General features: G+C 43.8%; 2 protein-coding genes across 8 annotated transcripts in view; one reads left to right on the top strand and one right to left on the bottom strand.

The window, feature by feature from the left end:
* The first annotated feature begins 626 nt into the window (after window positions 1-626).
* On the top strand, window positions 627-20,423 carry LOC102458129 (myo-inositol 2-dehydrogenase-like). 4 transcript variants are annotated; one of them, XR_012897368.1, is made up of 10 exons: window positions 698-1,151; window positions 2,687-3,280; window positions 4,506-4,576; window positions 6,727-6,835; window positions 8,833-8,963; window positions 9,238-9,345; window positions 10,296-10,414; window positions 12,877-13,033; window positions 14,123-14,249; window positions 18,741-18,871. XR_012897368.1 is itself a non-coding variant. In XM_075906812.1 (9 exons), the coding sequence occupies exons 1-9, from the start codon at window positions 886-888 to the stop codon at window positions 18,887-18,889; spliced, it is 1,704 nt and encodes a 567-aa protein (XP_075762927.1). In that variant the 5' UTR covers window positions 705-885; the 3' UTR covers window positions 18,890-20,423. The 4 variants fall into 4 exon arrangements, 3 of the variants coding, with proteins under 3 accessions (XP_075762929.1, XP_075762927.1, XP_006124753.2); XM_075906812.1 differs by lacking the exon at window positions 14,123-14,249 and having other exon boundaries at window positions 705-1,151; window positions 18,741-20,423; XM_006124691.4 differs by lacking the exons at window positions 698-1,151; window positions 14,123-14,249 and adding an exon at window positions 2,209-2,304 and having other exon boundaries at window positions 18,741-20,423.
* A 1,741-nt stretch (window positions 20,424-22,164) lies between these two features.
* Window positions 22,165-25,147, bottom strand: part of TP73 (tumor protein p73) — a 112,297-nt gene continuing 109,314 nt past the window's right edge. For 3 of the 4 annotated variants that reach the window (XM_075906809.1, XM_014574393.3, XM_075906810.1), the window contains exon 14: window positions 22,165-24,757. In XM_075906809.1, the coding sequence (XP_075762924.1) occupies window positions 24,437-24,757 (321 nt within the window). In that variant the 3' untranslated portion in view covers window positions 22,165-24,436. The remainder of the gene's footprint in view (window positions 24,758-25,147) is intronic. The other variant, XM_075906811.1, reaches the window with a different exon arrangement.

Here is a 25,147-nt window from a genome sequence, read left to right as displayed (position 1 = left end):
TGTGGGGGAGGGGCCATGCCTGGGGGGGGCGCGGCGTGGGGGAGGGGCCATGCCTGGGGGGGGAGGGGACGCGGTGTAGGGGAGGGGCCATGCCTGAGGGGGGAGGGGACGCGGTGTAGGGGAGGGGCCATGCCTGAGGGGGGGCACTGTGGGGGAGGGGCCATGCCTGAGGGAGGAGGGGACGCGGTGTGGGGGAGGGGCCATGCCTGAGGGAGGAGGGGACGCGGTGTGGGGGAGGGGTCATGCCTGAGGGAGATGGGGGCGCGGTGTGGGGGAGGGGTCATGCCTGAGGGAGGAGGGGACGCGGTGTGGGGGAGGGGCCATGCCTGAGGGAGGAGGGGACGCGGTGTGGGGGAGGGGCCATGCCTGAGGGAGATGGGGGCGCGGTGTGGGGGAGGGGCCATGCCTGAGGGAGGAGGGGACGCGGTGTGGGGGAGGGGTCATGCCTGAGGGAGATGGGGGCGCGGTGTGGGGGAGGGGCCATGCCTGAGGGAGGTGGGGGCGCGGTGTGGGGGAGGGGCCATGCCTGAGGGAGGTGGCGGGAGACGTACTGGGAAGGGGGGCGGGGGCGCGGTGCCGCGAGGATCCCCGGGAGGTGCCCCGCCACCCACGGGCTGAGGGGGCGGGGCCTCGCTCTTTCGGCCCCGCCCCTGCCGCGAGGCGTCGCTAGGGAGCGCGGGGCGGGGAATCCCTCCCCCCCCCCCGCCGGCCTCCAGGCTCCGAGGTCAGGCCGGGGCTTCCGGTTCCGGGGTCGCCGGGCGCGAGCGGAGCGGGGGACGCGGCCCCGGGGAATGGGCAGGGGAGCGGCCCTGAGGCGCCTCCTGCCGCCCCGCGCCCTGGGACAGGCCCGCCCGCGAGGGGGAGCGCGGGGGCCGCGGGCCGGGCATGAGCGGCGGGCCCCGCGCCATGGGCCGCAAGAAGAAGACGCTGCACGACTACGCGGCCGAGTTCAGCGACCTGGGCGTCAAGCGGCACCTGGCGGAGCGCGGCGCGGCCGGCGAGAGCGCGGTGGTGGAGACGCTCTACTGCAAGTCCTGCGAGCTGCCCATGCGCGTGCGGCGGGACCGCATCCTGGAGCACCTCTCGTCCGGCCGCCACTACCGCAACCGCCGCCTGGTCAAGCAGCACGGCCTGCGCGCGCCGCTCCTCCTGTGAGCGCCGGGACCCCCGCGGGCTGGGACCTGCCCCCGGGGACCCCCCCACCCCCCCGGCCGCGAGCGGGCTGGGACCTGCGCCCGGGGACCCCCCCCCCCATCTGCGAGCGGGCTGGGACCTGCGCCCGGGGACCCCCCCACCCCCCCCATCCACGAGCGGGGTGCGGGCTGTGCCCGGGCCAGTGGCAGATGGACACCACTCGCGGAAACGCAACCCCCCGCGGCGGGCGCGGAGCTCCTCCGCTGGGCGGCTCGGGGGTGGCTCCTGAGCCGCCGCAAGCCCACAGCTCACGGGGGGGACACCGCCTGGGCGTCAGCGCTGCTTGCTCCCTGATCGCGGCTTTCCCCTCGGGACACCCTCCCCTCCCTGGAGGTGCCGCTTAGCAGGGCCAGCAAGGATCCTGCCCTTTCCTCACAGGATTTGATGTATTCTCTGGTTCAAATAACCATGTGCACTGATTTGGGGGGAGGGGGGGTTGTTTCTCCTGCTACTTTTATTTCAGCTTGCTGCTTTCTTCCTGTGAAAGCAGGAAAGGGTTATCCATAATAAACAGCTGGCATATGCTTCACCCCCACCCCACTCCCTTTACTGGTGCTAAAACTTCCTCTGAGGCCTTCCTGCCATTTACACAACTTTCCTGCATGATACTGTGTCAGATTTCTGGAAAGTGAGAGCATAGTGGTATCTTTTTATTTGCTCCTTTCAGTTTGGCATAATTTGTTTAAAACAGAAACAACAAAAGACAAATAAAAAGAATCCCTTGGGTTTTATAAAACCTGAGCCCTACGGAAATATTTTTTACCACTAAGAAAATAATTGTTTGTTAAACATTCCTTTGTGGTCTTTGAAACTCAGATATTGTAGTACTAAGAACTTGGAAGTGGAAAGGACTTCATTGATTTTTATTATCAAAGCAGAATAGTATAAAATACATTACATGTAATCTTTTTATTTAAGGACCTCTGTTAATTCAAAGTAGTGTAGTACCAGTGAATTTTTTTTCAGTGTTGGCAATATGCATTTTAAGATGCATTTCAATATGTTGCCTGTGTTTATTTAAAATACAGTTTGCTAATCTGTACTGATTGGAAAACATTGCAAATTTCTGAATTTTGAGGATCAAGAAGAAAGTAAAAAAACAAAACTAGTGTAAGTCCTTAGAATGAACTTGATTTATTTTGATAATTACTTAAATAGTGATATAGATTACTTCATAGCATGTAAGTGCACTGTGTATCTTTTGTGAAAGTCTGTGTAATAGTTCAATATGAGGAACCTACTATTAAATCTTTTGTTAAGGAGTTGGGTGATACTATATTCTTTTTGTATCGGTAACTAAATTTAGTTCATAAATAGCCTTTCAGTCAAATGATGGAATGAAACTTGAATACATTTATGATCACACACCTAGAGATATTTCAAGCTCAGTAAAACTTCCTGGGTTTTTTTCTTGTTGGAATAAAATCTTTGTATTGGAATAATCCTGAATTAAGAGGGCTCCTTAAAATTTATATGTCCCCCTTTTATCTAGATCTGCAGGTTCAGAACTTGGTACCGGCCTTTCCATGCAACTGGATGCTCCTTCCCTGCTTTCTCAGCCTTCATTTATTCTCTCAACCAATCCCTGTATCACCAGCAGTGGCACCAGCTATAGCATGGTACCATCTCCACCTTCATACCACAAGTCCTTGATCCCTGTTCACCCCAGTGCCATCAGCTCAACCACCAGTGTCATGTCTACCAGAGAAGACCAAACACCCTCTACCTCCACCAGTCACCCTTTGGCATTCGCGACCCTCCAAATGAGAAATGCACCTGTTCCTTCAAAACAAAACACCCAAAGACTTGTTATTTCTGAAGCATCCAACAGTGTGGCTTCTGGAGGGTCCGTGGGACGGTACAGTAATACTGGAATATCAGGAAGCAATATTGGTCTTGCCCTCTTTGGTGTGGGGCTTGGTAACAAAGCACTGTTTCAAAGTTTAATGGAAGAAAATGGCTGCTGTTTGCTTTACATTGTGGAGGATCAGCTACCAGATGTGGAACGTGCCTTCAGTACAGAATTCCTGGCCAACACCAGGGTGCTGCGACAGCAGGATGCTGACATAGTGCTCAATGATCAACGGTACAGTCCACCAATAACTTTCATGCAGATTTCTTTATTAAGTAACTTAAGGCTTTAAAGGATAAGTAACACCATCGATTACCTTTCTTACTCTGTCTTTAGAAAATGTTACTAGAGCTAGGACACTGCTGGGGAAATCCTGCTTGTCTAACTTACAACCCTCAATATTCTAAAACTGGAGTGCTGTATTCCTTTCAACAGCTGGTGGCAGCTATAAATCAAGTTGAATTACTTTTCTGTTTATTAGAAATACCAAGGATTGCATGTAATCTAGGACCTCGCTAGGACGTTTAATTTAACTTCTGTATATGGGGCTTCTGGATGTAGCCTTATGAGCAAACAATCTGTCTGGTCTCCATGTACACTTTTGTAAAGGCTGATGTCTTTGGGCAAATTCCCTTACTTGTGTAACTTGTCTGTTAGTTTCCCTGCTGGCAGCCACTTTTCCATTGCAGCGTGATAGGCGTATTTCAGTGGAGGTGCATGTGTAAATGTGGAATAGTATGCTGTGTTTAGAGCTCTTTCATAAATATTCTGGAATGCTGATTTAGATTACAATAATAAAAACAGGTTGGCTAACTAGTGTTCCTGTCAACTTTCAAATGAAGGCAGTATTTCAGATTTCACACAAATCTTCAAAAGGAACAGTGCCCCGAAAGATGTTAGTTTACAATAGAAATCCAAAGGTAAAAATGTGTTAAATTGTACTTGTACATTTTTTTGTAATTTTTTTATATCTTTTGGGGTTTTTTTTAAAGCCTTTCCCTGTATGTTTTGGTAACTTAGAGAGTTCAAAAAGATTTTTGAAAGAAACCATTCTGAAAGGTTTTTCTATTAATGTCTTAAGATTAAAAAAATGCAGTTTACCTGTGTTCATAAATAACTTTTTAAATATGTTATTTATGTGAATACCTGGTCTACACCACTTAAAAAGAATCTAATGAGGCTGTGGACCAGGAATTAAGTTGCGTTCTATCTAGAAACTCTACTGAATGTAGTAACCCAATCTCTTCCTGGTACTATTGCCACAGAGTTTGTCCTTGCTGTTCTTAAAACAATGAATTTCCCTGCTTATAATGTAACTGTCTCCTGGGAGTTACTGGTTACATCCTCTTCCCGATGTGAGGAATTTTGTAACATTCAAGAATCTTTTTTTCTTTCCTTAAATTTGACTATAGCAGAAGCTTTTGTTTCCATCTACATATTATTCTCTTAATTTCTGCAGTGTTTCTGGAGCCATTGTCTGTTCGCCACCTGAAGCAGCATCTGAAATCGTGATAGATGCATTACGAGCGGGTAAGGGCAATTGAAGCAGATCTGCAGCAAATTCTCTATTATTGTATAACATGTCAACCACTGTTTGCTTCAGAGGAAACACCATTTGGATAGACAGAGAGTGAACTCAAAAACTGAGAACCTAATTTTGAAATTTCTCCTTATTGAAGATTTAACACAGGATATACAGTGCTAGCTAGGGTCTCGATCTTGTACCCCCGAAGACACTGACAAAACTGCTGCTGACCTCATGGAAGCAGGATTAGGCCCAGTTAAAGTACTAAATTGTCTGTTTTTTTTTTTTTTAATAATTGTAACACTAAGGACAGGCCAAACTGCCCATCTTCCTGCTTTCCTATATTTCTCCAGCCAAAGGTCAGCCATATATTTGTTTTGAATGCTTGTTTAAATGAAAGTTGTTCCAAGAATGAAGTCCTTGTTTGCGTTTTACCTACGACAATTGAAGAACATCTGCCCCAACAAAATATTGCATTTATGATCACTTTGTTAGGGAAATCTGTGTCAGAGCTGGGATTGTCAATTTCGGCCCTATGCCCATGCGCTATTGTATCAACCCACTTTAGTAGGGTGTTTATCTTGTAGTCCCCTCTGCTCTCATTTGCTGTCTCATGGCTGAGTTGTGGCAAGTACAGCATGTGCATGTGTGGAAGAGAACATAAGAGCAGCCAGACTGGGTCAGACCAAAAGTCCATCTAGCTCAGTGCCTGGCCACTGTTGGAAGACAAGTGTCAGATATCCCAGAGGAAATGAACAGAACAGGGAGTCATCACGTGATCCCTCTCCTGTTATCCATTTCTAGCCTCTGACAAATAGAGGCTAGGGACACCATTCCTACCCATCTTGGCTAATAGCCACAGATGGACCTAACCTCCATGTATTTATCTAGTGCTTTTTTAACCCAGTTAGTCATGGTCTTTACAACACCCTATGGCAAGGAGTTCCACAGGTGACTGTACGCTGCATGAAGAAAAACTTCCTTTTGAATGTTTTAAACTTGCTAAATATCAGAGCATTAGAAAAGTATGAATGCATTTAATCAACTGTAAATGTAGAAGAGAGCCAGCACCATGTAATAGGCCAGCTCTCTGAGGACTACAGCAGTTGCTCAGTTGACAAATAGGGTTAGACCACAGACCATCCGCCCATAGACCATATTTTGAGCACCAGTGCACTAGATCAGGTTGCCTCTCTTATCTTTCTGCACATTTTTATCAGTGGAAATACTTTCCTCTGGTGGTCTATAAACTGTAGAACTCTAAACACAAATTGAGCTTCATAGTGAGTGATGATGTATCCGTGTTAATACTCTGAACAGGACTGACTTAAGGAATTACAAATTAAGGTGTTCTTAATTCAATAAGGCCCTCCCATCAGCATTTATCTCAGGGATTATTATTCCTCTCCAGTGATTTAGAATCACTTGCAGCCTGCATCTTTATACCTTGCAGCTTCCCTTGAGGAATACACTGTACGCCTAATTACATAATTAGGGAGAACTTAGTCCACTGAAGACATTAACCCTAGTGACTTGTGATGTCAATAGAGTTTGTACACTGTTGTTCTGACGACAGATAACTGAAATGTGTGTTCAGAGACACAGCTAGGAATATGAGAGGCAAAGAAGATCAGTGTTTCATTATCTCTAGAAACAATCACTTCTTGAGGTCTGCAAATGCAGGTTGAACCTCTAGTCCAGCACACTCTGGTCTGGCAACATCTGTGGTCCAGCATGATTTTAGTGAGCCATATGTCCATTTATCCTGGGTGTTGCCAGGTTTCCTGTGGTCCCATAAAATTTGTTTACAGCCACCAGTCCTGACTCTGAGCTCTGTGCTGTTCTTTAGCTCTAATTTACCTCAAAATGACTTCTAAGCACCCAGTAAGCAGTGGAAGGGTTGGTAATGCTGCTGGTTTGGCAAATTCTCTTGTAAGGCAATGGTCAAGTCCCGAGGGTGCTGAATTAGAGAGGTTCAACCTGTAGTAAACTGTAGCTGTAGGTATAGAAAATCATGCAACACAAACTCTTTTTTTCAGTTTTCTGAAACCTTGCCTCTGGAATGTATTGACTTGTATAGAAAACTGCAGAATATATAATATTCAATGTGGATTTTGCCCTGCTCTCAATTTTGTATTCTATAACATTTACATAGGGAAAGGCGTGCTTTGTGAGAAGCTACCTGGTTTAGATAGGCAGACAGCAGAGGCCTGTTTTGATGAAGCTGACCGATGTGGAAGACCATTGGTCTGTGGATTCTACAAGTAAGAGACTAACATTTTTATGTTTTCAACATGTTGTTATAAAGATGCATACATGTAATGTTTACATATGATGAAACTTTCATACATTTTACTAGCTACATCCCTCTTGTTTTAGAGAAATTTTGCTTAGAAAGTTGCTAAACAGAAAGCTTAGTGGACTTGCTACTTCAAAATTCTTTGTCCACACTTCATAGAGATAAGTGTCAAATATTTTCATAATTGGCATTTAATTACAGTGTAATTTATTCATTTACACTAGATTGGGTGCTCACAGAATTTGCATGACAGATACCTAAATTAAGATTTTCAAATATAGCTAAGCGTGTACTTAGATGTCTAAGTGAGAAAGGTATTCCTGAAAATTTTATTCCAGACCTTTTTTGGAGGTGATAAAACATACTGGTAGTTAGAATTATAGAGTAATGCTAGGGATCAGTTTTGTTGGTCTGGGATTTCAGAAAAAAACGAAGTGGGAAGTTTATATGTTTTGTGTGTGTGCATACAGTCATCTGATTCAGCAGCCATGTGGTTTTGGTAAGAGTCAGATGATTTGAGATCTGCATTTTCCTGCTCTCAGTTGCAAAACTAAATGCTTTCCATAAATGTCAAGTCTAGTTAAAAAAAAAAAAAAACCCTACAACATTAAGCCTTGTACAAAGTACAATTCCACCTTGTAGACAATTTCTGCTTATGTTCATTGCTCTTGTTTTCTTTCAAACAGTCAGAATTTGCAGACCTTATTTGTTTGTTTTGTTGAATAATGACAATTCTCTTGCAACAATAGAAAAAAGAGGTAGTAAATAGGTTCTGTTTTTCAAAGTATCGCCACATAGAGATTTTATATATTTTGGAAACTTACCTTTATTTTGATTCTTTGATATTTGTTACTGACATGCTAGCTGTGTCCTGACTGAAATATGCTAACCCTTCTTCTATGGACCATACATAGTTATAGGATGTAAAAAATAGACTAGGTTCTAAAGTGGTAATGTTATTTGTAAAGAATGTATTTAATGGACACTCTTTCTGAACTACTACTGATGTCATTACTGAAATTTAGTGAAATTTACCTCTATACATAAGGGCTGGTAAAATGTGCAACAGCTGAAATTTGCAGTTGTTACACGTCTACGCGCAGTGGGGCAGGCAAGAGTTGGGGTTTGCAGGGAGTTGGCTTTTAAGCTGGCCTCCCACATGTACCGGCTCTCTCCTGCTGCCTCTTTTCTTGCACGTTGCTGCCTCTCTATCAGAGGCAGCAGCACGGGGGGCAGGTGGCTCCGTGGGGACTGGTGCTCATGGGGAGCAGGCAGCTTCATGGGAGCAGGCATGCATGGGGAGCCAACTTAAAAACAATTGACCTCATCAGAAAAATTGGATTTTGACCCTCATCTAAGTTGGAGGTTGTCTCAAGTCCAGACTCTTTTCTGCCACCATCAAACACCTGACTATGTCAATGGTGTAGGTCACCTGGTCTGTACTAGGGATGTAAGCGACTCGTTGAGTAGTTGACTACCCAATAAGCCTAGGTTTACTGGGTAGTCTTGTCACTACTTGACTAGTTACTTCTCCCCTCCCCCTTGATGCCTCTATCAGAGGTAGCGAGGGGAGGGGAGTAGGAGCCAGTGCTGGGAGAGCCAGCTTAAAAGCTAGTTCCCCATAGCACTGTGTCTGCAGGAGAAGGGGCAGCGGAGGCAAAGGTACAGTGGAGGTCTGGGCATGAGCTGGGTCTCAGCTGTCCCAGCTTGCATCTGGTCCCAGATGCTGCATGTCTGCCTTTTAAATGTAGTAAGAACCGGGTGGCTCTTATTACATTTAAAAGGCAGAGCCGCAGTGGGGTTAGCTCCCAGGCTGCTGCAGCTTTTCAGTTTCCTCCCTTGTCAACTAATCAAGTACTCGGTGGAAATTCCATCTATTACTTGATTAGCTGATTAAACACAATTTAACATCCTTCGGGTGTACTGAACACTCACTGTTCCACATTGGCTGTCTCTCTGTAGGCGTTTTGATCCGGCCCTGCAGTTCCTGTATAAAAAAGTCCGTGACAGCCAGGCACTAGGGAGGATTCATCGGATATCGACAGTGAGCAGCATATATCCAGCAGCATCTCTTAGCTTCCTAAAAAAGTCAGGTACTGAGTCGTTTTCTTTTAGAAGAAGGGATTGGTTCTGCGAAGAGAGAGCAATTCATCTTGTCGTGTGTGTGTCTGTCATAAAATACGTTATTCTGTTCTTTATGGCAGGGAATATTCCCTTGGATCCTAATGTTGATTTCTGATGGAGTATAATATTTCTGGGGCTCTTACATTGGTCTGCATGTAGTATAGATATCTAGGTTTGCTCATAGGTTTTCCAGGAGTTAAATGCTCAATCTGATAGTGCCTATTTTTCCCCTCTTACTTCCAGGTGGGATTTTTTATCATGCTGCTGTACATGATATTGATATTATCAGTTTACTGCTGGGGGAGAGTGCACCAGATACGATATTTTCACTGGGACATGCATTCTGTGCAGGTAAAACGACATTAATTGATTATATTCTATTGGATGTTTTGTCAGTTTCCAAGTCATTGCTTATTTCAGTGCCAGAAATTTGAAAATACATTAAGTGGCAACTCATAGAGCTGTTCTCTTATGGAACTGTTTGACAGTTGACCTACAGAACAATTTCTAGAAAGATGTGATAATTTGCAAACATTTAAAACATTTCACTGAATTCTGTGCAGTTCTCAGTGCTGCAAAACTATTATAGTAGGAATATTAGTAATTCCAGATACTGCGAAAGTTGGTGATTTATAAAGGATTCTGGGGTTTCAAAGTTTTTTTTTTTTTTTTTTTAATATTTTTTCAGTTCTTTGGTTAAACCTGTTCTAGATAAAGTTGATATTTTCCCTTTTAAAACCGCAGACCTCTTTATGGACCTGGTTTACATTAGTCTGTTAAACTATTAATCAAAGTCTAATGATTTTAAAGTAATTTGGCTGCTGCCAGCAATGGGCTGCCATTACTGCACTTCACTATAGATCATCTTAATGTATAGTAGGGCATTGAATTGCCAGGAACCAAACCAATATGTGATCGTGTAATAGAACACGTGTGCCTTGTATTGAATCCTAAAGGCTACCTGATGTTCCCTCTCTTACGATCACAAAAGCAAGTATGTTTCAAAGGCAAAAGGTTCTCTCTCAGAGAGGCCGTGCTGTTTGTCCTGGAGTGTTCAACCCCGGTAATTCAAGTAGAAGCGTCTCCAGAGTTTAGGGGCTCTGACGAATGGTGTGGAGGAATGTAGTGTGATTAGTGTTGTGGCCATCAGCATGTTCAATATTGACTTTGCTTGCTAAGTTACTGTTTAAAGATGTTCTTTTCCATAATGCCTCTTAAAAAATAAGAACAGTGTTGTGTACAAGAGCCTTGCTGGTTTGCTTAATTTCCTAGCCTGAGTTAGTGCCTCTCTTGTCACTCAGATATGGCCTACTTGAAGGATGCAGACACTGTAGCAGTCAGCATGAAATTTCCTAGTGGCGCAATTGTTACTTTGGACATCAGTCAGCACTGTACTAAAAGCTGTGATCAGAGACTAGAGGTGGGTTTGTTTTCAGATAAGTCTGTCCATACTGTGGATGTACGCTTATTACGCAGAATACTACTACTGCAGTAGATTGTAGCCTGGGAAGAAGCTCTTGTAAAATTTGGATGGGTAAGGCTCGCCAGTCTGACCAGAAATTCTTAAGTTCGTCCTCCCTATCCCAGGTTACAATGTGGTGGAACCATAGATTTCCCCCTCGTGAGGGCCAGCAAGCAATCGACAGCAACCACACCTTAACTTGGGAAATGAAATAGAAAACAACTTTACTGCTGAAGGGAAGACGATGATACTGTGTCCAGTTCTGGGCGCCACATTTCAAGAAAGATGTGGAGAAATTGGAAAGGGTACAGAGAAGAGCGACAAGAATGATTAAAGGTCTAGAGAACATGACCTATGAAGCCAGGCTTCATGAACTGGGCTTGTTTAGTTTGGAAAAAAGAAGATTAAGGGGGGACATGATAGCGGTTTTCAAATATCTAAAAGGGTGTCACAAGGAGGAAGGCGAAAATTTGTTCCTCTTGGTTTCTGAGGACAGGACAAGGAGTAATGGGCTTAAAGTGCAGCAGGGGAGGTTTAGATTGGACATTAGGAAAAAATTCCTAACTGTCAGGGTGGTCAAATATTGGAATAAATTGCCAAGGGAGGTGGTGGAATCTCCCTCTCTGGAGATATTTAAGAACAGTTTAGATAGACATCTGTCAGGGATGGTGTAGACGGAGCTTGGTCCTGCCTCTCGAGGTCCCTTCCAGTCCTATTATTCTATGATTCTATAACCACAATGAATATGGCAACAAGAACACAGATTACCTGGATTCCTTCCCCAGATGTCATTAGCACAATCAAATTAAAACTTATCTAAGTATACAAAGAATCATTTAACAATTTTTCCTACCCACAAGATCTTAATACCCCCAAGGCTGGGCGGGGAAGGACCAGCCTTCCTTCGTCTGGAAGGCTTTGGAGTAGGTGGTAGTGAAATTCCTAAAAGCAAGCTTAAGCAAAATTAAAGAAGCAAGAAAGCAATAAAAAAGTAGAATAGATATAAGTATTTGGTTTCTGACCTGAAAGATAAAAACACTCAGAAGTGGGCTCTGTCAGCAATGGCTGAGGCAGCAGCCCTGATCTCACAAATCCCTAGGCCTAAATACCCCTTTTGGCAACAAAATGTTCCGGATGTTCAACCCCTTGTCCACAGTTGGGCTTGATACCCTAAGATTTCTGAGGGTACCACCTCTAATTGGAGAAAATACTGGGGGAACTCATGAATATGCATCAGGTATGACGGACACTTTCTTGGGTGGCATCCCAGAACTGCTAAGAAAAGGCGGGAACTTGCAGTTTTGACTCGGACATTTGTTGCCTCTTTATGTAGGAAGTTTGGAATGGCAGTCATCACCAACTTAGCAGATTTTTCTTGCAAATTCAGAGCAGAATTTAAAAAATAGCCTATTGCACCAACCACAAAACTCTTGCCTCACACATTTTATGGAAAATAACAAGAAAAACATCAATTTTTTAACTATACTAACTACCACATTTCTGCTATAAACAATCACACAGAAAATTAATTGTGCAGATACCTTGCATTGCCAGCCTATTCAAATCTACATTAAAAAAAATAGGACCGCTATCATTTAGTAGGCTAAAATAGAACAGATATAATTTAGTAGGCTACAAGATGGAACAATTGATTGTCATGATCTCAATTTAAAATAAATCTTCTGTTTTGTTAGTCACATTTTACACACGTTCACTTTTTGGAGTTACCATGAGCTTCACATGGTCACACACAAGCAGAATTGGCCCTGATATATGGTTTCAGGTGCCTTGAGGCTTCTACATTGTAGACAACCTATCCTTTTATTCCCCCCATATTGTGGGCACAGCAAGGCAAGAGGTAAATCAGTCTCACAGCTATAAAAGCTCCCGGGGTGGGAGAGGTGACTACATGTATCTCTAGTGGAGCCTGGGAAGAAGCTGTGTATAAAATCCTGTTTAATTGGTTAACCTGCCTGGCCAGAACAACCCCTGCCCTGCAGTAGGTGTGAAGCTGCTTCAGCCTGCATGAGTTAACCAGAACCAGGTGATCCTTACTGGTTAACTGGTTAAATTTTCACATCCCCTAGGGCAAATCTTTTCTGTAAATGCCTGAGTTCATGTTAGAGTGGCAAAAATGTAAAGTTCTCTAAGCTGGTCAGGGGGGGGGGGAATGTTTAAGCCTTAAAGTAAGAGCAGCTTGTTTCATAACAGAGGGAGTGTGGCTATACTGTGCCTGCTCAGTCATTCCAGAGGACACAAGCACACACCGTACTAGCAAGTAATTCTATCTGAGCATAGAGTTACCCCTCAAGTGCCTCAAGTCCATGGTTTATAGATTGTTTTTTAAGGCCAAAAGCATGTTAACTTAAGGATCTTTAATACACTTTTATATGAATTCTTTTGTTCCTTCTTTCTCCTAGGTTCATGGTTCTCAAGGATCATTACGGGTAGATAATCAGAATCCCTTGGGAATTACAGAGCATGGAACATCTGTATCCATATATTCACAAACCCAGGCTGATCGGTACAAAGAAGCATACAGAGAACTTTTTAGACACTTTCTTAGAACCCTCAAAGGTTAGAAAAAATGGCAAATGCATCTCATGTCCATTAATTTGTAAGACTAATCATAATTTCATCTTCGTATTTGCTTTTCACAAATAATAGCCATGAAAATTGCTCCAAAAGCAATGCCAATTTGGAGTTTGTTTATTCTTGGAACTGGGGAGAGAATTAGAAACTGGTGTTTATATGAACTCTAAGCGCCAACTAGTGTCAGTAGTTTGAAAAGCAAAACCTTATGAAATAACAGTGAAATATATTTGGTCAAATTTAAAATAAATTTTGTGGCAGCCAAATAAAATGCTCATTGACATTGCTGGGGTGGGAACACAATAAATGGGTCTAGTTCTGTCCCACTATGTGATATGTATATCTAAAGACAGAAATTAGCCTTAAAGTGTCAGGTGTGAAAAAGGAGAATAGATTTTCAATATTTAATGCTTTGTGTTTAACTTGTTGGAGGTTTGGTGGTAGTTTAAAGCAGCATTGCCATTAGTATTAATTACATTGTCCTCCTTGAATTCTTTATTAAGTACTTTTTCAGCTGCTCCATTATTTTGCCTAGGATCATTGTCAGGCTGACAGGCCTATAATTACCTGGGTCATCCTGTTTACCCATTTTAAAATTTGGCACCACATTAGCTTTCTTCTAGTCTTATGGAACTTCCTCATTTCTGTAAGATGTACTGAAGAACAACATTAACAGTCCAGTGAGCTCCTCAGTAAGTTCTTTGAAAACTCTTGGATGCAAGTTGGTTACCTAGCTCCTAGCACTGGTAGGTAGGCAGCTAAAGAATTTCTTCTCTTTCTGTTCTTTTGTTCTCAACATCTCCGTTTTGAGCTGAGCACACACATCTTCTTTCTTTTTATCTCACTGTTTATTAGTTTAAAGTCCTTGACCACTCTAGCCAGCCCATCCCTGAGAAAATTAATCTCCTTCTGCTGAGGTGAAGGCCATCCAAATTATACAGCTCCTTTACCTCACAGAAGTATGCTATACCACTAATTTAGCTAGCAATTCACTTCCTGAATCTTCTGCCTGTCTTTGCTTGTGGGCAAGAAGGAAGACAAAGAAGATAACTTGGACAGTTTTTTTTCTTTTAGCAAGCTTCCAAGTTCCCTGAAGTCATCTACTGTTTGCAAGATATCCTGCAACAGAGGCATTAGTGGCATTCTGGGATCCTTTCCCATCAACTTCAGAAGCCTGTGCAAACTTAGAGCGATATCTCAAGTAAGGATGTTAAGTTTCGATTAATCAGCTAATCCAGTAGTCAATGGAATTTCCATCGAGTTGGTATTATCTGCATACTTAATAAGCGTACACTGTATGCCATCATCTAAATCGTTGATGAAGATATTGAATAGAATCGGTCCCAAAACAGGCCGCTGCAGAACCTCACTTCTGCCCTTCCAGCATGATTGTGGACCGTTAATAACTACTCTTTGAGGGGGCAAGGAGTCCTGTAGCACCTTATAGACTAACAGATGTATTGGAGCATAAGCTTTTGTAGGCAAAGACCCATTTCATCAGAACTAACACGGCTACCCCTCTGATATTCTCTGAGGGTATGTCTACACTTGCACCCTCTTTCAAGAGAGGAATGCAAATGAAGACGTTCAACATTGCAAATGAAGTCGGGATTTAAATATCCCATGCTTCATTTGCATATTTGTGTTATGGTGCTATTTTGAAATAACAGACATTATTAAGACGCGGTTATTTCAAGAGAGAACCCTTCTCTCAAAATAACCCTTATTCCTCATACAACGAGGTTTACCAGTTATTTCGAGAGAGGGGTTTTCTCTCCAAGTAACCGCGTCTTAACAGCATCTGTTACTTCGAAATAGCGCCATAATGTGAATATGCAAATAACATTTCAATCCCGGCTTCATTTGCAATTTCAAATGTCTTCATTTGTATCCCGCTCTCAAAAGAGGGTGCCATTGTAGACAAACCCTGAGAATGGTTATCCAGCCGGTTAGCATCCATCTTATAGTAGCCTGAACTTGGCTGTCTGGGAACTCTTCTGTTTCCCTTACTCTCAGCAAATGTGTCTACTTCCGCCTCCAGTTCAAAAATCTTATCCTTCAGCACAGTCACCAGCTTGCACTTCATGCACACGAAGTCCCTTCTAGGTTCAGGCAGGGAAGAAAATATAGCGCATCCCTTGCAGGTTACCACCACACTTCCATCACTGACCATTTTGAAATCACATGTATAACTGAACCTGGAAGATTCTCACACTCCCTCTTCTAAATTCCCTTTGAAGTTCTCCTGCTACCTGCCTCTGTTCATAGCTCTCAAGTTCATGTAATAAGTATAGTATAAAATGCCAAATTTTAAATAAGTTGCTATTAATAGCAGGATCCAAAACAGCTGAATTGAAGAAATCATTAAAATATATCTATTATCTCCGCCCGCCCCACCCTGGCCAAGAATTCCCTCTCCCCTGGACAGAAGTGCTTCTTTCCTTTCAAAATTTTCAAACTGCATTGAGCAAAATAGATGCAATGTCCTTCTTCCAACCGTCTTGTTTCTCTTGTAGTAGAGTGGGAATTGTAATTGTTCATGGATAGTCTCCAGACATTTTGAATTTTACAGAGCACACTTATGGATTCAATTGAAAACACAATAAAAAGAGACTGCAAGGGAATTCTACGTTGTTTTGTTATGCAGATTACTTTCTTGTTATGCAGACGAGAACCTTCTGTGGTTTATTCGTTCTCCCCCAGGTTCTTAGACTTGATTGTTTTATTCTATAGATCATCAGAAAGAATTCTATGGTTTGTCATTCATCTCTGGTCTGTATTGAGAACCACTGGTCTGTGTTTGCTCATATCTGTGCAGATATGTAAGGAAACATGACCCCACCATAAGGATCTTCTAGAGAGAGAAATGATTGTTCAGTTTTGTTTGAACAGATGAACACAACTTAGGGTTGAGTTTTGTTGAGATGAATAAAAAGAAACTAGTTCAAACCTATGCAAACATGGGTTAGAAAGTTTGATCTGAACTCTGTGGAGAGGTTTCCATTTTGCTAAGGGGAGATTGAGAAAAGAAGGCTGAGAGATTGATGGAATCAAAATACCATATACAGTAAAACTCCATTAGTCCGGCATCCAGTGCTCCGGCACTCCTGATAGTCCAGCACCATCAGGAACCCGGAAGTGCTGGGGCAGCCGGACAGGCTTCCCCCATTCAGCCGCTGCTGAAACTGACCAGCAGCTGAATCGGGGAAGCCGGGAGCAGAACAGCTGGGTTGCTGCCTGGTTGGTCCCATAATAGCGCTGCCCCTCGGAGCTGCGGGGCCAACCCGGCAGCACCCGAGCTGCTCTTGGGGACACCTGAGGCAGAGCAGCTGGGGTGCTGCCGGGTTGGTCCCATAGCGCCGCCCCTCGGTGCTGTGGGACCAACCCGGCAGCACCCCAGCTGCTCTGCTGCAGGCATCCCTTGATTCAGCTGCTGCTGAAACTGACCAGCAGCGGCTGAATCAGGGACGCCTGGGGCAGAGCCAGACTATTGGAAAGGGGGGCTATGAGGGGTCTGGGGTGGCATCCCCTCCTACCCCACTCCAGACCCCTCATAGTCCCCCCCCCTTCCAATAGTCGGGCATATCTGATAATCCGGCACCTCCTGGGTCCTAAAGGTGCCGGATTATCGGAAGCTTACTGTATAAGGAAGATAGTCATTTTGTGTTGAGGTTGAGGGAGGGTACTTCTGTTAGTCCTAATACAGGACACTGGCTATCCTTAAGATATAAACCTTTTGTTCTGTTTGAATAATGCTAGGAAAAATATTGGTTTAAATTATACGGAGAGGCAGAGGGAATTTGAGTTTACATTGAAGAAGCAATTCATAGTTTGAGAGATTTGCAAAACCTCAGGGTGTTAACGTGTTGGGTTTACCTGCGAGATGATTCTGCTCAGTTTGTCCAGAACACTTGTCCAGTTCTGGGAGAACATTTCATCTAGTTCTTTGGGATCCAAAAAACTCAGTTTGACTCTAGCTCATCACTTGAATTGTGTTTTTAGTGGGGCCCTACCAAATTCACGGCCATAAAAAGCTTGTCTTAGACTGTGAAATCTAGTCTGTTCCCATGAGATCTGTTATTTGGTGGCTTTTACACCGATTTCATGGGGAAGACCAGTGTGTCTCAAACTGGGGGTCCTGACTCAAAAGTGAGTTGCACGGTTATTTTAGGAGGGCACGGTATTGCCACCCTTCCTTCTGCACTGCCTTCAGAGCTGGGTGCCTGTCCAGCAGCGGCCGCTCTGTGGCTCTGAAGGCAGCAGCACAGAAATAAGGGTGTCGTGGTGAGGTGTTGGTACCCTTACTTCTGTGCTGCTGCTGGCAAGGCGCTGCCTTCAGAGCGAGGCGGCTGCAGAGTGGTGGCTGTTGGCTGAGTGTCCAGCTCTGAAGACCTTACCCCACTGGTAATGCCGTATCATGCCGCCCTTAGTTCTGCACTGCTGCCTTCACTCTGCTGCTGTCCAGCTCTGGGGGCTGCTAACCGAGGGCCCAGCCCTGGAGGCCACAGTGCAGGAGTAAGGGTGGCAGTACCTAGGGTTGCCAGATGGTTTCAACAAAATACACACTTGACATTACATCACAATCTACATTACATCTTAGTTAGAAAATACCAGACGTTTCTATTTTCTCATGTATATTTTCTCAATTTGTTTCCCGAACAGAGAGCTCAAATACTGGACTGTCCAGTTCAAAACTGGATACCTGGCAACCCTAGCAGTACCCCAACCTCCACCCCTCACACTATAACCAGTCCCCCCAACTTCTTTTTGGGCCAAGGCCCCTACATGACACAACCATGAAAATTCCATTTTAAATAGCTGAAATCATAATCATTTTTGTGATTTTTAAAATACTATGACTGTGATATTGACCATAATGGACGGTCAGTTTGGTAGGAGTCTGTTCATTAGGCATGTAGGATTTCTGTGCTCTCAGTGGCCAGGCCCAGATGTAGGGGGTTATAGGTACAGGGGTTGCTAAGTAGCTGTGCCTTTGCCTCCCTGCCCTCCCCCCACATGCAGAGATGGTGCTGGGGGAACCGGCTCCTGCTCCCCTCCCTTACTGCCATTGATACAGAGGCAGTGGGGGCGGGGGAGCGAGTAGTGGAATAGTGACTGGACTATCCAATAAGCCCAAGCTCGACTACTAGTCGTGTAGTCGACTAAGCCTAGGCTTATCAGGTAGTTGACTACTTGGCTAGTTGCTTACATCCCTAGCTCCTAGGGCCTATATTTCTTGCACTTTACAGATTGCATAAAGCAAGCTTCTGGGTGTTCTTGTCTGCTTTGTTTGTTATAAACAAACATGTAGTAATTAGTTTTTCCTCCCCTATTTACTATAAACACATTCACAATAGTTAATTGTTTCTGCGTTTACCTGTTCTGGTCTCTCTTCTCTTAACTCAAGTGCTCATGTGAGCTAAGTTTTCAGTAGCACTTGCAGGATCCAACTGGGGTTGGGGCCCCATTGTGCTTAGTCACCATATGTGCAGAGAAGAAGAGGTAGTTCTTGCCCTAGAGAATTTATACCAAACAAAGGGTGGAAAGGGAAACGTAGGTCAAGTGACTTACTCAAGAGCATACAGTAGGTTAGTAGCAGAGCTAGGAATAGAATCTAGGACTCCTCATTCATAGTCCAAAGTCTTATCCTCTGTACTTCATTGCCTGTAGTGACATATTTTTATTTTTACAGGCAAAGAACCCCCTGTTATCACCAAAGAGCAGTTTCTCTGGACAATTCAGGTGGCGGCAGCTGCCGAGCAGTCTTGGAGGAACGGATCTGCTGTTGACTTACGCAATGAAGCAATAGACGTGTCTCTAATCAAGACTGAAATAATATGACACACGCTGCTGTTTGAAGTGAAGGATATTCCCTGAGCTCCTCTATAGGGAGATCAGTCTCTAACTCTAGTGAGGTTTCCACTGTTGTCTTAATACAAAACAAAACAACCTTTTTTATTTTTGTATTTTCACTGGAAACGCCTATAACTCAGATACATTGTAGAACGACATAAGTATTCGGTGCTGGTATTACAGATTATTCTTAGAATGTCATTCAGGACTCTGAGAAGAAGTTACAGGAGACTTTGTCTACAGTGGAAGAAGCTAGTTTCAGGTTCTGGAATAATGTTTTCCTCACAGAGGATTTCCCAGACACTAATCGTGATAGGATAAGGATGTGCTGATAACCAGTAGTTGCAGCAAAGATTGTGCAGTAAACATCTTTAATGGCAGCTTAAAAACGAGGTGCAACTGTGGTGTTCAAAATGAGAGCATCAGTTTGGTCCATGCTGTACATCTCATTAGTATACGCAGGAATGTGATTTGTGTACTAACTACTCCTTTCATGGGTTCCCACATCTACAGAACTGTCCATGTTGTTCTTAATGCATTGCTGTGGACTTGAAATAACATAACCAAGACGTTGTGGTGAGCATCTGATTTTCCTGATAAAGAGCAGGCAGGGATACTTCCCATCCTGGCTCTAGCGTGTGAGGAAAGAAACTTGGAAGGCACGCTATAAATTGGACTGTTTCATAGAGCAAATCATGCACTGGGGCATTTCCATATGAACTATTTGTTTTTAAAAACAAAATCTTTTAGAATAAAATTGTGACTCGAGTAGCACTGTACAACATGTGTTACAGATTGAACCTCTCTAGTCCGGCACCTTGGGGACCCTGACCAGTGACGAACCAGAGAACTTGTCGAACCACAGAAGGTCAATATTGTAGTGAGCAGGTCGCACTCGCTCTTTTTTTTAAAAATTTTTTGCCAAGGTGAATAAACAGAACAATGCTTGCAGTGCTGCTTATTAATGTCTGACTGTACTGATACGCGCTGTATAAGCCAACGCCTAGCCAAGGCTTATCAGCTCTCTTCAGAACAAAGTGTTGTTAGCGTTGTTATACAATTTAACACTATTGGCACAAGGAAATAAGTAGATAAGCGTAAGCATGGTTTTTATGCATATGCAGTATTACCAGCACTTCCTTTGCTTGCTGGTCTTTTAGAAGACATTTAGGGCTAAATAACAGAATATTGAGAGCTGGGACTCATGGCTGGAAACAAACTTTATGGGGGCTGCAGGAAACTTGGCCACACCCATGATAAACAGACATCCAACTAACTAATAGCATGCAGGACCAAATGCTATTAGATGTTGCTTGACCAGAGATGCCAGATTAGAGAGGTTCAAGCTGTACTAAGAAACACGTCACCTGGATGCAACAAAGACAGTGCGATCTATCAACAGTTTTGTTTTCCTTATTTGAATCCAAATTCATGTTTCAGTATTTCTTCAATAGGGAAATTAAATCAGTCCTGTTTTCTCTGAGTGAGGGAAGGGAAAATGGTATACATGATTTTTTTTTTTTTTAAAACAGTTCACCAGATTTGGATTATACATTTCAGAAAAAGATAGTGCCTTCCATAACAGGCAAGTCTTGTTTAAACCAGGTTATTTGTAACTTTTTCTGCTTATGTTGAGCTTATTGAAATTTATATATTTGACTTTTTTTATTCTTCTTTGTATTTCTCATACCCTGATTTTCAAGATTTTTTTTAAAGTTTTTTTATTTGTATTAAAATAACTTCTTGCATTAAATGTGTGAACAACTGTATATGTCATATTTTCTCTTCCTGACAAATATTTCTTAGCTGTCAATTTCTAATTCTTATATATACAGTATATATTACTAAAGCTAGAAATAGTTGTGATATTTATAACTAAACAGGTCTCTTGTGGAAATTTGTTTTTTAACAGTGTCATTTTTTTGAAACCCAAAGAAAGCTATGTATTAATGATAAAATTTGCTGTCAGAATTGTCATATATTTTCTGTCCATTTATTGAAAGATAGTTTATATATAAACCTCTCTCCTAAATTCCATTAAACCAAGACAGCCACTTATTAAATGAAAGCAAATACTTTCCTTTTGTTGGGTTTTTTTCTTTTTGCCATAAATGTTTGATGCAGCCAGAGTTCTTCTAATACTTACTTTCCTAAATGTAACTTCAAATATGACCTCAGATTTTCTCTACTTCTGTGTTGCAGAACGTAGCACCTTAGAAAAGAGGTAGATTTTTTTTTGTATGCATTGCCGAAGATTCATCCACAGCTGCTCCCCAGTCGCAGAGGAAGGCCATGTATTACTTTGAATTGTGTGATCCGGCAAGCAATTTGCTCAGTGCTTCCAATAACTTGGGTAAGTACTTTTATCCTTTGGTCCTTTATATCTTCACGCTACTCACTGAGGCTATGTCTCCACATGCATTTGAGCAACACAACTTTTGTCGTTCCTGGTTGCTTTTAAAAAACAAAAAAAAACTCAAAAACAACAAACTTTTGCCATGGCAAGTGAAGTATGAACGCTGCCTTGTTGGCAGGAGCACTGACGACAAAGTGAAACCCCCTCAGAAGGGGGTGCAAGTATTTTGCCTGCAATAATGCCAAGAGTTTTCACGCAAGCTGACTTTTAGCGACAGGGTCTGTCAACAGTAGGGATGTAAAATCCCATTTAACTAGTTAACTGGAGCAGCCTGCATGCCAGTCGCAGCCAGGCTGGAGTGCCCTCTCCCCCTCCCGCAAGCAGAGGCTGCTCCAGCCTGGCCCTGTCCACAGCAGGCCCTCCATGGGGCTTGAGCAGCCCCCAGCTCATGGCAGGTGGAGAACTGCTCCAGCCCCCACCAGTTAACAAGTAACCAGAACCAGTACACATCACCTGTTAGGGGTGATGGTTACCGGTTAAGCAGACAACTAGTTAACCTTTAAATCCCTAATCAACAGAGTCTTGTTAAAGTCCGCATAGCAGAGACATACTTGAGTTGCAGCAGCAAACTTGGCATTTCCTACTCAAGCTTAAGGCCAGTTCTGAAAGGCAGAAGGCAAATTTCGAAGGTGTAGACTGGGACACTAGTATTACCAGGCCACCTGTCAGGCAATGTGGTCAAGAGCTGTTTTGCTGCTATATTTCAGACATCTTTTATTGTGTTACAAAAACAAAACCAAACAAACCACAGCTATAAAAATAACACATTTTCCAAAAGATAACATTACAAAAAATACAATTAATAGAATTGGAATATATCCAGTAATACTGCTGGAAAAAAGCCTTAGTTAACATTGAAAACATGAATGATTATTTTAAAAAACCTTAAAGCATTAAAGTGCTTTAATTTGCTACTACTTAGAAAGCGCATGTTCACAGCTCGGCAACACCTTGAAGTGCTAATCCCTAAAGAGCACAGTGTGCATAAGTGTACAGCTTTCAAATATGGTGGGCTGCAATGTGGTCTCTAATTTTTTTCCCCGATCCATGTGCGGCATAAATTTTGTCATATGCACCGAGGCATGTGCAGCTGTGCACCACCAATGGAAACACTCCTGCTGGCTGGGGGCAGCTATGGGCACTCAGTCAATCAGCTGGGCAGTGTCTGAATCTCTCCTGGGTAGGCTGCCCAAGTGCTCTGCTTACAGGGAACACTGGTGAGGGAGGAGAGTGGGGGGGGTTAAAAAAAGAAGTGGGAACTGACCTGGTGGTTCAGGGAGTGGAGCAGCAGCATTCTGTGCCTTCTGAGCTCCCAGAGGAGGAGGAGGAATTGGTGTAGAAAGAGAGAAGGGCCACGTACACTTGTGTGACTGTGCTGGCATTTGCAGAGGTAAAGCTCAGTTTCCCCCTGGCCACTGCTCTGCTAAGATTGAGGACAGAGCCCACCTGCTTGAGAGGAGAAGGTAGATCTGCTGAGGTGAACCTTGTCCTTGCTCATAAGTTAAATCTTTATCCCACCTCTGGCTCCTTTATGCCTGGTAAAAAACCTCAGGTAATGTAAAAACCTCATATCAGGCCGGGGAGGAGTCCCCCATGCAAGCCGGGTGGGATGTAGCCATAAAGACTCTTTTTCAAGGACCCAGGGGAGGGGCCATGCCAAAGAGTGGAGATTCCAGAAAGCATGGACGCCCCCATAATGCAGGTCTTCAGGGCTGTCTAGATTATGTCTGGGGCTACAGAGCAGTCCTGGACCAGGAGGGTACAAAGATGACTTAATGCCACCCTAGCCCCTCCTCTGTCTGAGTTGTGAATCAGCTGTGCCTCTTCAAGGTGTGTCTCAGAATTTCTCCCAGAGCATCCAGCTGCCTCGTGCGAGGTGAATACATCTGCATGCGTGATTGTTTCCTGCCACGGTTTTAAGTTCAACCAGCAGGCTAACAAAAGCTTGAGGAAAATCAACACAACACCTACCCATGGGGAAGAAATCCTTTCCACTGGCCAGCATAGCAAATGGAATCATTTCACCAGATGGGATCTTTATCAATAGTCAGGGAAATCCAATTGGTTTTTTACCTATATTGGTTAATGGTTAAGGCAACATTCGAGTTGGGTGACGAATTATGAGAGCTCAGGCAATCCCAGGAACTTTGAGCAAGATTTGGGTGAAAAAGGGTAATTAATTATACAGACTCTTCAATTCCCAAGGGGGGGGGGGGGGGAAGTCCATGGATTTACCGCTCCAGAATGTCACTAAAAATCCACATGGGGGGGAATGAATTTTTAACCAGTAAGGCTAGAAAGTAATCAGTTTTTTGCATGCTAGAGCATGGTTAATTTAAGGGGAAATTATCAACATTTTTAAAGCATACAGGTACATGAAAATAAATCTCTCTATCCTTACAGCACGGTGAATATACTGTATATACAGCATGTGTCTATATACACAAATATTTCGATACACGCACATAGTCAGGAATCAGCAAATAAGTTGCTTTTCTGCTCTACAAAAAAACAAAAGAAGTAAATACTTTTTGGCAGTCCATCAGGAAAGCAAGTCCTTTTGTTCTTGGATATTAGTCAATGGCAAATATCCCAAAAGAAAGTTGAATGACTGAGGATTAAACCACTTTTCACATGACAAAGGTCTTAATTGTTCGGCCATCCGATAGCAAACTGAGCAAGGATAGGGTGGAATGTGGGGGAGGTTAGAGTTAATGAGTGTGTATGTGTGTGTTGCCTTTACATAGCATTAGAGTTTGATGTAAAATGGTCCAGCAAATTGTAAAGTAGCACTGTATGTTGGCAAGTGAATATTCCTCTGCCTCAGGAAACTAAAAACTCTTTACAGCTCGTTGAAAGTTTTGTGTGGGCTGTCCGTTTTCCTCCTCTTGCTCCCCTGACAAAAAACCATTGGGATTTTCCTCCTGGGATGGTCCCATGCCCATGGCCTCTCACACGGCTCTGAGTTCCCATCTCTTAAGTAAAGCCATGTTAAAAAATACTTTCTCCTGACACTCATAGCTGGAAACGTTTTGCCATGTTCCATGCTGGGTGTCTATTTCCCCCTGTTCCTTTAACTCTCTGTTTCTGGTCTCTTGCTGCTGCACTGCTGGAGACCTTCAGTTGATCTCGCCCTCTGTGAACTCTTCCTTTATGGACTGTTTGCGGGATTTACAGTCTGGGAGGTCAAAGCCAAAGTCCGACCACTCATCCGCCCCACTGCGGTTGGGGATGGTGATGGTGTGGCGCACGCGGAAATGCACCGCCTCCATGACGCGCTGCCGCTGTAACTCCCCAGAACTGCCAATGGAAATGGTGGAGGCGTTGCTGCTGGAGCGGATAAGCTGCTGCGCCCCATAGTCATGGCTCTGTTTGAGTTCCTGAAGGCCTCTCCAGATAATCATCCTGTACTGCTCTGGGATCTTCAGTGCTCCAAGATCCTAGAACAACAGCATCACACAGGTCGGTCTCCTCAAAAATGTGTTTGCTAAATAGCACAGTCAAGCTAAGGGGGAACCCTTGGGCCAGGGGGGGAGAGAGAGAGAGAGAGAGTGTCAGACACCCTGTAATTTGGTAAGGAACAGAGAATTCCTTTGCTTTAAATGAATCTGATTAACAAAGCAGGTGGTTTGAGGCAGAACCCCTTCACTGTGCACGTTTCAGAACCCAGGGAGGGGTCAGCTCATTCTACTTATGGGAATAAATACAGTTTGCCTGCCATCATTTCTCTCTTCCTGTCTCAGATGCTGATGGGATGGGCACAGGCTGCCTTGGGGAGCACAGTATGCTCTGGATGGCTGCTGCTTCCAGCCCAGTGGCTTTCCAACTAG

This window comes from Pelodiscus sinensis, chromosome 23 (assembly GCF_049634645.1).
Source record: "Pelodiscus sinensis isolate JC-2024 chromosome 23, ASM4963464v1, whole genome shotgun sequence".
In the NCBI taxonomy this organism is placed as follows: Eukaryota; Metazoa; Chordata; order Testudines; family Trionychidae; genus Pelodiscus; species Pelodiscus sinensis.
Note: the sequence above shows the minus strand (reverse complement) of the source record. Positions and strands in the feature narration are given on the sequence as shown.